Source organism: Herpailurus yagouaroundi, unplaced genomic scaffold (assembly GCF_014898765.1).
Source record: "Herpailurus yagouaroundi ecotype Mexico unplaced genomic scaffold, PumYag 184, whole genome shotgun sequence".
NCBI lineage: Eukaryota > Metazoa > Chordata > Mammalia > Carnivora > Felidae > Herpailurus > Herpailurus yagouaroundi.
Window position 1 is genome coordinate 27,219,746 of NW_024412415.1, and position 12,948 is coordinate 27,232,693.

At 35.5% G+C, this 12,948-nt stretch overlaps 1 protein-coding gene across 6 annotated transcripts in view; it reads right to left on the reverse strand.

Moving 5' to 3' along the window:
* Nucleotides 1–12,948, reverse strand: part of VPS13C (vacuolar protein sorting 13 homolog C) — a 194,646-nt gene that overhangs the window by 33,873 nt on the left and 147,825 nt on the right. For all 6 annotated transcript variants that reach the window (XR_005795851.1, XR_005795850.1, XM_040492864.1 and 3 more), the window contains 6 exons: nucleotides 12,402–12,506; nucleotides 11,546–11,710; nucleotides 9,873–10,001; nucleotides 9,470–9,603; nucleotides 7,162–7,288; nucleotides 2,575–2,810 (listed from right to left, as the gene is read on the reverse strand). Coding sequence is in view for 4 of the 6 variants with exons in the window: in XM_040492864.1 (XP_040348798.1) it covers nucleotides 2,575–2,810; nucleotides 7,162–7,288; nucleotides 9,470–9,603; nucleotides 9,873–10,001; nucleotides 11,546–11,710; nucleotides 12,402–12,506 (896 nt within the window). In the remaining 2 variants the exon portion in view is untranslated. The remainder of the gene's footprint in view (nucleotides 1–2,574; nucleotides 2,811–7,161; nucleotides 7,289–9,469; nucleotides 9,604–9,872; nucleotides 10,002–11,545; nucleotides 11,711–12,401; nucleotides 12,507–12,948) is intronic.

The following is a 12,948-nucleotide window of genomic DNA, read 5'->3' on the forward strand; positions in this document are numbered from 1 at the left end:
AAAGAAAGAAAGAAAGAAAGAAAGAAAGAAAGAAAAAAAGAAATCTAGTCAAAGAGCTTACACATTTCACAAAAACTAACTGAAAATGTATACAAACCTAAACATCAAACACAAAACTATAAAATCCAGAAAATAACATAGGAGAAAATGTAAGTAACTTTGCACTTGGTGATGACTTTTTTTTTTTTTTTAATTTTTTTTTCAACGTTTATTTATTTTTGGGACAGAGAGAGACAGAGCATGAACGGGGGAGGGGCAGAGAGAGAGGGAGACACAGAATCGGAAACAGGCTCCAGGCTCCGAGCCATCAGCCCAGAGCCCGACGCGGGGCTCGAACTCACGGACCGCGAGATCGTGACCTGGCTGAAGTCGGACGCTTAACTGACTGCACCACCCAGGCGCCCCGGTGATGACTTTTAAGATACAACACCGAAAGCGCAACTCATGAACCAAAGAATTCATGTTGGATCTCCTTCCTATGAAAGACAGTGTTAAAAGAATGAAAAGACAGGCAGAAACTGGAAGAAAATATCTGCAAAACATGTATATGATAAAAGGCTGGCATCTAAAATATACGAGGAACTCTTAAAATTCAATGGTAAGGCCATGAAAAATTACAAAATGGGAAAAAGACCTGAATTTCACCACAGAAGATATTCTGATGGCAAATAAGCATTTGAAAATGCTCAACAGCATATGTAATTAGCAAATTACAAATTAAAATAACAATGACATATCACTACATCCTATAAGAATGGCCAAAATCCAGAACACTGACAACAAATACTGGCATGGGTGTGGAACAATGAATGCTCATTCATTCATTCATTCCTGGTGGAAATGCAAAATGGCGCAGCCAGTTTGCAAGACAATTTGGCAACTGCTTACAAAACTAAACTAATCCTACCAAATAATCCAGCAATCACGCTTCTTGATACTTAACCCAAATGACTTAAAAACTTATGTCTACACAAAAAACTACCTATGAATGTTTATAGCAGCTTCATTCATAAATGCCAGAAGTTGGAAGCAACGGAGATGTCTTTCAACAGGTGAATAAACTGTGGTACACCCAAACATGAGATATTATTCAGTGATTTAAAAAAATGAGTTATCGAGCCACAAAAAGGCATGCAGAAACCTAAAAAAAAAAAAGTTGCTAAGTGAAAGAGGCCTATCTGAAAAGCCTACATAACCGTATGATTCCAGTAAAAAAGTAAAAAGACCAGTGATTTCCAGAGGTTCAGGGGATGAATAGGCAGAAAGAGAGAAAGGGATGAAGAGGCAGTTACAGGAGATGTTTACAGTAGTGAAACTATTCTATATGACACTGTAATGATAGATATATGTTACTCATTTGCCAAAACCCATAGAATTATAACACAAAGAGCAAACTCTAACTTAAACAATACCAACACTGGACTTTAAATAATAATAACAATAACAATAACAATAATAATAATAATAGTAATAATGTATTAACATTAGTTTATCAATAGTAAAAAATGTACCAAACTATTTCAAGATGTTAATAATAGGGGGGAAATGCAGGGTATACAGGAACTCTGTATAGTCAATTTTTCTGTACACCTAAAACTGTTCAAAAAAATAAAAGTCTATTGATTAAAATTACATAACTGATTTACTTTTCCTCAGTACATATCTCTATTGAATGTGTATTAAATGTATAGCATAACATAACAAAGATAATCAAGTTCTTTTAGGTGAATTTTTAAAAGTCCTGATAAAGGCCAATCTGATACAATATAATAGTATATATGATATTACAGTAAAAATAAGTTAATCAAAGAACAGCAGAGTGGAAAAACTGAATTTATATGACTTAAAAATGATTTTTATATTAGGATAAAAATACTATACGATACTGAAATGTATAACCAAGAGAATACATTACTCAAACATATACAAATATAGTAATATTATATTACTGGCATGTATACCATTTATAGAATCCTTTATCTTTCAGGTGTTGTGTAAAGTACATTATATACATGACCTCTTAATTTTTACTTAGTTTTTATTTTTACTTCACTAAACACATGATTATTGATAAGTGCTATGAGGGTTATACATGGTAACATGTTAACCATTCCACCCAATAGCCTCCAAGAAAACAAGGAGTCTTTTACCAAAGTCAGTGCAATTAAAAAAAAAAAAACTAAATAAATTCGAATATTTTTCCTATACAGATACAAGCAGAGTCAGAGAAAATAACTGGTTCCATCACTAATAAAAAGGTCTAAGTAACCGCCCATTAAAGATTATGTACCCATGTCAAAGACTGCCTTCTCTGTGAACGTTTTTTCCGGTATATCTGACCCATTGTTGTTGGCTTCCCTAACCCATGCCGTACAGTAGGAGCAAAGACATTATCTTAGTGATCTTTCTATATTAGGGCATTTTCAACTAGCAGTGAAAAAAACTGTTCAAAAGTTATGCTGAAAGAATATACAGTATATCCAAATACAGAATATATTTATTCTCATTAAGCTTGATACTATGAGCTCAATGCTTCTGAAAGAATTCTGATGCCTTATCTTCCTTCTTCCCTACCTGGTTATCCCAATATATGAAACTTCCTGCTTGTTTTCATTGTTAACCAGTGAAAGCCCAAGACTGTGGAGAGAAAAGGTTATTTCATGATCGGCCTGCTCCATTTCTTCTGCCTGCAGTGCTTTGGAAACCAAGGCAACATCATCAGTGAAAAGCAACACTCGCTGACGCCCATCCAGGAATGATACCCAGTGTATCTGGATATTTGCATCATATGGAAACTGTCCACATTCATCCTGGGGAAAAACAGATTTAATATTAAACTCATAAGCAGCAAGTTGTCATTACATAAAGTTAAACTACAGTCACATTTAGAAAAGTTTGACAAGTATGTCTATAAATTGAAAACCATCAAAATGACATAAATTAAAGTTAAAACCTATTTTAAAACATAACTCACTGACTTTTTCAAACAATAACAAACATTAATAGCGCTTAATTTTTTTTTGTACCCTAGGTTTGACTGCTCAAAGGACACTTGGAAGGAACAAGAGTTTCCTACAATGGCATATATGTATGTATATCACATTCTGTTCTTTTAAATCTCTCAGTGGGGGGCATCTAAGTGGCTCAGTAGTTAAGTGTCTGCTTCAGCTCAGGTCATGATCTCACTGTTCTGGAGATCCAGCCCTGATCTAGCCCAACACAGGGCTGCAGAGCTGGATGGAGCCTGCTTGGGATTCTCTCTCTCTCTGGCATTCCCCTGCTCATATGCACGTGAGCGTGTTCTCTCTCCCTCAAAATAAATAAACTTAAAAAAATTTTTAAACATTTAAAAAAATCTTTCAGTGGACTCAAGCCAGGAGAGTTAAGAATACGTAAATATGCAGGTATTATTTTATATAAAATAATTCTATATATAAAAATAACCTTATGTATGTCCAAGATTTTATATACATATAAAATAATGCCTGGCAGATTTAGAACAATAATTCTTGGCAAATATACAACATATATTTTCAGCGTTTAAAACTATCTGTTATATCATTATATAATGGCATCATCCAAGCCAAATGACAGAATAAGGACAAGACATTTACTGATGTACACAGGCTATTTGCATGTCTTGACTACTATAAATACTGTCGCAATAAACAGGGGTGCATATACCTTTTCAAATTATTGTTTTATTTTCTTTGTGTAAATACCCAGAAGTGGAAAAATTGGATCCTGTGGTACTTCCATTTTTAGTTTTTTGAAGAACCTCCATACTGTTTTCCCAGTGGCCGCACTAATTTATATTCCCACCAACAGTGCATAAGTGCTCTTTTTTCTCCACATCCTTACCAACATACTGCTTTTTAAAAATTTATTGCTTTTAACATAGGTCAAAGTAGCCTACTCAGTTTTTAAAATTCTAATATGCAATCAAATTTTGCAAATGTTCCTTAAATACCTATTAAGAAGGTGAATTCTCTCTGTAAAGTACAAAATTTGGTATGTGTCTTGGTTCAATCTTAGTTATTATGGAAATACTCTCTAATCATATTTAGTTTTCATCTATTTGGTCTGTTAAGAATTAAATGAGGTGTGTTAAAATATCCTCTGGTAATTGTGTTTTGGCCGACTTCCAGCATTTTAAGTTTTATATTTTTGATATGATGTTATTCTTTGCATGAAAGTTTATGGCTATCATGCCTTTTTTGTCATAACATCATATTCTATTTAAAGGTTTCTGCTTTGAATTATAGTTGTTCAGATATTAATATCAACAACTTCACTTTCTTTTTACTTCTGTCTGCCTGCTGTATCTTTACTGCCTCTTTATGCTTGTAACTTACACTTCCTTAGCTTTCCCTCCCTTACTCTAAAGGTAAAATTTTCTTTATGTTCTTTTTCTCATTTTAAAATTCTTTTATCAATGATTTTAGATCTACAAATTGACAAGTTTTTTTAAAAAAACAAAATCTTTAATCTATGTTTCTCTAATTAAAATTTAAGATTAAATGATATATTTATAGAATGAGCAGAATATATTTTGCTTCCCTACTCTGCTTTCACTTCATTTTGTTGTCTCTTTTTATTTCACCATTCATTCTTCTATTTCATAGCTGCCATCATTTTATAACTTAACTGAGGATGTGAGGAAATTTTCTTGTGGTCCTCTTACAGTAAAACATTTTTCAGGGTATAATGACCTCTGATTCTACAGAATAATGCTACATTTTTCTCCCAAACTATTTTTTTTCATAAACCCCATGTTGTTGTTGTTGTTGTTTCCTGTTCATTCATACTTAATAAGGAAAGATCTGTTCAGACCTAAGGTTTAACCACTAATGTGTAGATTTCCTTTGAACTCCCTCTTCACGTCCACTGGGGCCTGAGCAGATCTCCCTTCCCAAATGAACCTAGCAGACCCGGGAATGAGCAAGTGCCTTGCTTCCAACTCAATTTCCAGAATCTGGCAGATTATGTGCTATTTTTCCTATGGCCTGGTTCTCTAACACCAAACAGAAGAGAAACATTAAAAACTACAATCCCTGTATACACCATTCCCAGATGCTTTCTGAATGTGCCTCAGTATACAAACCTGAATATCCTCCTCCAGAAGGTCCTTCCCATGTTCTCTCTAGTGTCCATATACTACGTTGGGGCATTGCAGTTGCTGAGCAGCATTAAATGTGAGGAGAGGGGAAGTAATACCAGCAAAGCACAGAAACCTCTGGCAAAGCTCCCATGCCTCTGAGCCAGGGAGCTAAGAGTATCAGGGAAGTGAAGCCTTGGTACCACTCATAAACCTTCTGTTTCGCTCTTATAAAAAGTAAAGCACAAGCAACCAGTAGAGCTCCATCAAATTGTCATGATGGAAATTATTGCAAGAATCTAGTAACAGAGGAACTATCATTCTGATTTTTCAAAAGTGGGTAAGTCTTTATCTCTTTTGTGGGTATTTCAGAGGAATTATGGGAGAGGATAATCCAGTCACTGTTGGCCAATTACCATTTTAAAGCAAAAGTCACGAAACCTTTTTTAACAAATGGCATTATCAGACAAAAGAGTAGGACACTGTTATGAACTTTTCATGATAGAACATATTACTACAGAAACTAGATGATCTATATCATTAATGCAGGAGCCAATTCCTACATTAGAGAAAGGCTGGTATATGAATTCTTAAGAACTTCCCAAAGTCTAAGACTCTCAGAATAACATATATGATTAAATTAGTTGCCTAAATACTGTTTCAATAAATATTACATTAAATTTTTCATATGGGATAATTTGCATACTGTCAGATTCCTATGGCCTTGGGGCGACTCGGTGGCTCAGTCAGTTAGGTGTCCCACTCTTGATTTCAGCTCAGGTCATGAGCTCACAGTTGTGAGAATGAGCCCCACGTTAGGCTCCACGCTGAGTGTGGAGCCTGGTTGGGACTCTCTCTCTCTCTCCTTATCTCTCTGCCCCTCCCTGGCTCACTCTCTCTCAAAATAAATATACATTAAAAAATAAAACTACAAAAAAAAACACATGGCCTTGATTGGGAAAACATGCCTAAAAACTTCATAGCCAACAGTGGTAAGGATATGTTCAAAATGAAATTGTCTTCACCTAGCTTTAAAGTTGCTTTCTTTAAAGCTTAAATGTATATTATTAACTGAAAGAAACCAATTTGAGAAAGCTTAAATGTATATTATTAACTGAAGAAAACCAATACTATATCATTCCAACTATATTACATTCTGGAAAAGGCAAAACTATGGACACAATCAAGTGATGAGTGGTTGCCAGGTGGGAAGGCTGAGTGGACTGGAAGGCCACAGCAGATTTTTAGGGCAGAGAAAATACTCTATATGATAGTATAATAATGGATATATGTCATCACATAATTGTTCAAACCCACAGAATGTACAAGAGAGAACCGTAACATAAACTAAGGACTCTGGATGATTATGGTATGTCAGTGTAAATTCATTTTTGGTAAATTATCAACTATTTTGATGAGTGATGTTGATAAAGGGTGAGGCTCTGTATGTGTGGAGTCAGGGTATATATGGAAAGTATATGTATATCTCTCTCACTGTTGTAAAATTAAAACTGCTCTAAAAAATAAAGTCTTAAAAAATTTTTTTAAATAAAGTTGCTTTCTTAAAAAAAAAAAAAGGCATATTAGAGGGTACTTGAATGGTGTTTACCAGGCAAGATGAAGCAGGACTATTTTTTACGTTGTAAACACATTATTTTGACTAATCTAAAATATTGGTATGAACTACTTGCAATCTAAAGTCCAAAAGCAACTTATTTTGATAACGCTTCCAGGGGCGCCTGGGTGGCTCAGTCCGACTTCGACTCAGGGCATGATCTCACTGTTCGTGGGCTCGAGCCCCATGATGGGCTCTGTGCTGACAGCTCAGAGCCTGGGCCCTACCTCAGATTCTGTGTCTTCCTCTCACTCTGCTCCTCCCCCAATCATGCTCTGTGTCTCTCTCTCAAAAAAAAATAAACATTAAAAAAATTTTTTTTTAAAAAGGAAAATACTTCCATCTGATCTTTCATTCAGTAAGGTCAAAGAGGACTGTGTGAAGCTAGCTTGCCTGCTTCCTTTGCCATCAGGCAGCTCATACAGCACCCATTCAAATCACATGATACCTTTAACAGACTGTGCTCCCCAGTATTTGCTGCATACGTCCATGTAAGCTGTCTGGTACCAGTAGGATCCGCCCAGGCAAAAAGTCGAGCTTGTCCTGGCAGCAAGTGTACTTCTTCCTGTGAGCCACTGAAACACAACGGCCAGAGGGAAGATTAAAATATCCAAGCCTTGAGATACCTAGACCTGTGGTTTACAGAGAGGGGACTGGCGGAAAAATCTTATAAAATTGCCTTTGTTAATCAACAGAACCCTGCCTAACAATAAGTACCCTAAAATGTCCAACAAACTAATGGTTTTAAAGCTTGAGGGAATGGAATTTGCCTTTCTGAAGCTGCAGTACACGCCAAATTGATCGAGGCAATATAACAGCAATGGAATTCATTAAGGTAGACAGATTGGTACATCCGAGTCCACCTGTAGAAAAAAGCTATAAATAGTAAGTTCTTTGGCAGCAGCAGAACTCCACTCAGTGCTTAAATTTAAGTTTTTTAATCACACACAATTAGATAACAAACATGAGTCTCAGGAAAAAAGAAATTAGGTCCATACTGCTGTTACTCAAAGTGATCTGTGGATAAGCAGCATCAACATCACCTGGAGCTTCCTGAAAGTGCAAAATCCTGGGCCCCGCCTAAAAGCTACTAAATCAGAATCTGTACTTTAACAATGTTTAAGAAGTGTTAGTCCATATCACAAAAAACTTTCCAGAGTACTAAAAAGAAAAAAAAAATTAACCCAATTAGGTTTCAATCCCATTCTGTGCTTTTAGATCTCTCAGTGAGGGGTAGGAGTGAGTAGCTCAGTAGTTAAGGGTCAGGTTCTTGGTTTTAGTTCAGGTCATGATCTCACTGTTCTGGAGATCCAGCCCTGATCCAGCCCCGCACAGGGCTGTAGAGCTCAATGGAGCCTGCTTGGGATCCTCTCTTTCTCTCTCTCTCTCTGCCCCTCTCCTGCTTGTGTGCACATGCATGTGTTTTAAAAATTTTTTAAAAACTAAAAAAAATTCTCTCAGTGGATTCAAGCCAGAAGACTTAAAAATAGGTAAATCTGGGGGCGCCTGGGTGGCGAAGTCGGTTAAGCGTCCGACTTCAGCTCAGGTCATGATCTCGCGGTTCGTGAGTTCGAGCCCCGTGTTGGGCTCTGGGCTGATGGCTCAGAGCCTGGAGCCTGCTTCCGATTCTGTGTCTCCCTCTCTCTCTGCCCCTCCCCCATTCATGCTCTGTCTCTCTCTGTCCCAAAAATAAATAAATGTTAAAAAAAAAAATTAAAAAAAAAAAAAGGTAAATCTGAGGGCGCTTGGGTGGCTCAGTCGGTTAAGCGTCAGCTCAGGTCATGATCTCACAGTTCATGACTTCAAGCCCCGCTTTGGACTCTGTGCTGATAGCTCAGAGCCTGGAGCCTGCTTCAGATTTTGTGTCTCCCTCTCTCTCTGCCCCTGCCCTGCTGACTCTCTGTCTCTCTCAAAAAGTGAATAAACATTAAAAAAATATATATTAAAAAAAATACGTAAATCTGCAAGGCATTATTTTATATAAAATAATTCTCTATATAAAAATAACCTTATGTATATACAAGATTTTACACATATATAAAATAATGCCTTGCAGATTTATAGCAATAATTCCTGGCAAATATACAACATACATTGTCAGGGTGTAAAACTATCTGTTATATCATTATATAACGGCATCATCCAAACCAAATGACAGGACAAGCAAGAACAACAAAATTCGTATCATCCCACACTTACATTCAACACCACTATCTACTTATTGTCCTCTCATTTAATCTACCACCTCTATTGGGAACAAAAGCAAACAAACAACAACAACAAAGCATTACCAGATTACAAAAGAATAATAATGCTCAAAGAGGTTCACAGTTCCTCATATGCAATTCTGAAACTGTAAAAGCTCTTATCAGTTTGGTGTCAAAAGTCATTTGGCTAAAAAAATGGCTCTGAGTTGATGCGAGACTATTAATTTTTATTTATCCCACTTGGTATGAATATTTATAAGTTTTGCTGCAGGAATATTTTTTTTAATATGAAATTTATTGTCAAATTGGTTTCCATACAACACCCATTGCTCATCCCAGCAGGTGCAGGAATATTAATGTATTGGACAACAGAGAACTGCTCCACACCTGCTGGGGGTATTATAATAAACAGCATGTGTTCCACATTACCTTTCTAAAATCAGAAAACGTGTGGAATGTGAAACTCATCTATACTCCAAGTGTTTCCCAGAAAAGACTATGGGCCAGTAAAAAGCAAACGAGATTTTCCATGTAGCTTTTTTTTCATACCTCTGTTTGTAGGTGAGGACGTCCTGTGGTGTGTGGTTTATTATTAGAGCAGGCGCAGATCCTTCATGGTAATCAGAAAACGTTATGACAGTTGAATGTTCAGCAGTGTTTACATCCACCAAGATACCTCCATTCTATTGCAGAAAAAAACTTGTTTGAAGTATTGGTTTAACTTGCAGTGACATTTGGAATTGCAGTCAGTTACGGAGACACAAAAAGGTTGTGTTCTTATATACTTAATGAAGAGCACACTGGCTCTCTGATCTCTTACAAATACATGTACAGCATGAGATATATATTAGCACCTTCACATAATTACCAGATTTTATAGCATCTTCAATAAAATATTTTAAAGCAAATTTTCAAAACCAAAGATGTTTTATTATAAAACATGAAAACATACCAGCTCTTCCAAGCTCAATAAAGTGCCATTATCCTGTCGGTTATAAAAAAACGGTTTGGAGGAACCTTCACAGCCCACCACTCTCACACAAAGTTTGCCCGACAAATTTTCAGGCCAAAAGGGAAGGCACTAAAAATACAAAAGTTAGTATCAGTCTTAAAACAGTACTGCGGTATCAATAAGATAATCGCTACTTAAGTTTTTAATTCTAAATCTGACCATGATACAATTATTACTACATTTGTTTCTTAAAATATTTCCTCATCTCATGTTAAAGTTATTGACAATATAAGGACTATTTATGAAACCAAAGAAACTCCATCAGAAGAATACAGATTTAGTAGTCTTCATGTACTTATGAAAAAATTACAAATGAGAAACTAGAGTTTACTGATTAAGAATGACTCAAGTATCTTGAATATTTATAACCTATAATCTTAATAACATTTGCTTTTGTGCATACTCCATTTTAATTGCTTAATGCACTATGAATTCTTTCATAGCATATCTTTTCCTAGATAAACTGGAAACACAATTGAAGGCAGTGAAAAGAACACCACCGACCTCGTTGGAAGTCCTGACATTATCTTCGTGTTTGATCTTAATAAAATTATATACCTCAATGAGCCTTATCTGTGAAACTGAGGTTTTAGTTCCTAATATAATACAAAGTGCCCTTCTGTTATAGAGCAGTAAGTGAATTCCATTTCTGAATAAAAATGATACTGTTATCAAACCCCCATCAATGATAATGAGCATTTATTTGTTGCCAAGTCTACAGAAATCATTCTAAGTGACTTGGAAAGCCCATGTCTCTCAGAGCTCTAAATTTGTTTGCACTATAACTAGAATCCTTCCTCTTAAGCTTCGTGCTAAGGTTTTAAAAATATACATAACTTTGTTTTTGAGACATACAGAAGAATGGTTCTATCCTTAAGGTCAACTGGTTTGGTTGAAAACTCACACAAATTCAAGCACTAATGCTCATCTTTGCACCTGTCCTCTTCCACACTCTTTCCCTCACTCTGTTCATCTCCTAAAATCTTATTGAGCCTGTGAAGTTTAGTTTAACTCTCACCTCTTCTATGAAACATTCCTTTTGCTCTTGGCCACAATAATCGTGACTTCCAAAGACTTCACCAATCTTAGAAAAGTATGAGATTTTAACTTCCTTCTTGGTAAAGTGAGGGGGTCGAATTTTAGCAGAATTTTCAAGGAAACTTGAAATTTTACAGAAATTCTACAACCACCTATAACTTAGCATACACCATCTTTTTTCCCACATGTGAATTTATATGAGTCTTAAGCCCTCCAACAGCATTATATACTTCTTGAACACAGAGGCACTAACCTGACTATTGAGACAATTCATAGTACGTCATCTTAATGTACTTTTCACAGTACACATCCATGTTCTATACATACAGGAAGAACTACAGCCTGAGTGTCAACCCTCTAGACTGGCTAGTGATAAATATTACCAGTAAATTTCTTCTTCTTTTTTTAAACATGTGTTTATGAAAAAAAAAAAAAAGTCAAAGCTGGCTGTCATGTTTTAATACACAAATACTGTAGCAAAGTGAGGGTAACACAAAAGTATATGCAATTCTTATTTATCTGTCTATATCTATTTGTACATTTCAGAAGCCAGTCATAGTGAAGGAAAACTTTACCTCTGAAGAAGCAATATAGTTCCACTTATTAGTTGGCATTGAGCCATCAGACGCAATTTCACCAACTTCTAGTTCTAATGATGACTTGTTTGCAATGGTACAAAAGGGAGTCAGGGTAACTATTCGTGTAAGATTAAAACTGCTCATTTTGATGCTAACACCAACCTGTGTAAAGGAACAAACTTCTTTGAAATGATACACACACCCCATTCACATAAAGATTTCTTAAGATATTTTAAAATAACGCCTGTAAATAAAGTAACTACTAAGCCATATTCAACTACTGATTATCTTCTCACTAAGAAAAATATTTGGTTCCTTAGTTTGGCTCCATCAGAAATCAATTCAAGAAATATCAAATGGTAATTTAACTAATGATGACTGTTATAACATATTTAGTTTAGCTGTATTCTTTATTTTTTTAACATTCCAAACATAAATTGTTTTATAATTAGTGTAAAGGCTCAAGTTTTGCTGCTTTATCATCTCTCTGTTAATAAATTGAGATAAAAGTTTCAAAGTGGCAATTACAACACGTCAACTGACCTCAGGTTACTCAAATTTTCAGTCAAATCTAAGATTTAAGAAACATCTGGCAGGGAGTAGTGTGGAATGAGAATTCTTGTATACTCTGAATATTTACAAGTTGCTGACGTGGATGGATTCAACTCACTTCTTAAACTTTGATAAATGTGGGTCTTGTCCTGATACTAGTAGCCAAAGAAATTTATAGAGATAACAGTCCTGTACATAATACTTTGAATTCAAATTTCTGTACCCCTTAGAACCTAGCTGGTTAACGGAGCTGAAGAAAATGTGAACGAAGTCAAGGGTGAATAAGCAAGCAAAATCTTACCAGGTATTCCATACTGTTGGCAGGACACTTCACACATCCGTAACTTCCCACTGTATCCAATGAAAAACCATTGGACCAGGTGCTAGTAGAAATTTTTAATTGTACCTACAACAGAGAACACATAACCATCATATAAGAAACCTAAAACACTACATTAATTTTATTTGAGGTAAAGATACTATTCTATTAGAAATTTATTTAGTATCATAGGACACAGAAAAAAATAATCAAAGCCATACTGCCAATGGGTCAGAGAACCACAGATATTCTAGAGGCCAATAAAATAAATGCAGAGCTCTGATCTTCCCATTCATCTATGCAATGAGTTTAGTGAATTTAAAGATGTATGCCAATGAGACCCTCTGTTGTTTAAAAAGAAAAGCTTAACATAAAATAATATTTTCCAGTGTTAGACTTAAGATAATGAGCCAACAAATTCTTAAAAGTTTTAAAACATAAAGAATTTATGCCTTTAACATTACTTATCAAATGCTAAATGAAAGGCATCATGGTCAGCAGAAGGGAAGACAGCAGGACACAGTTCCTG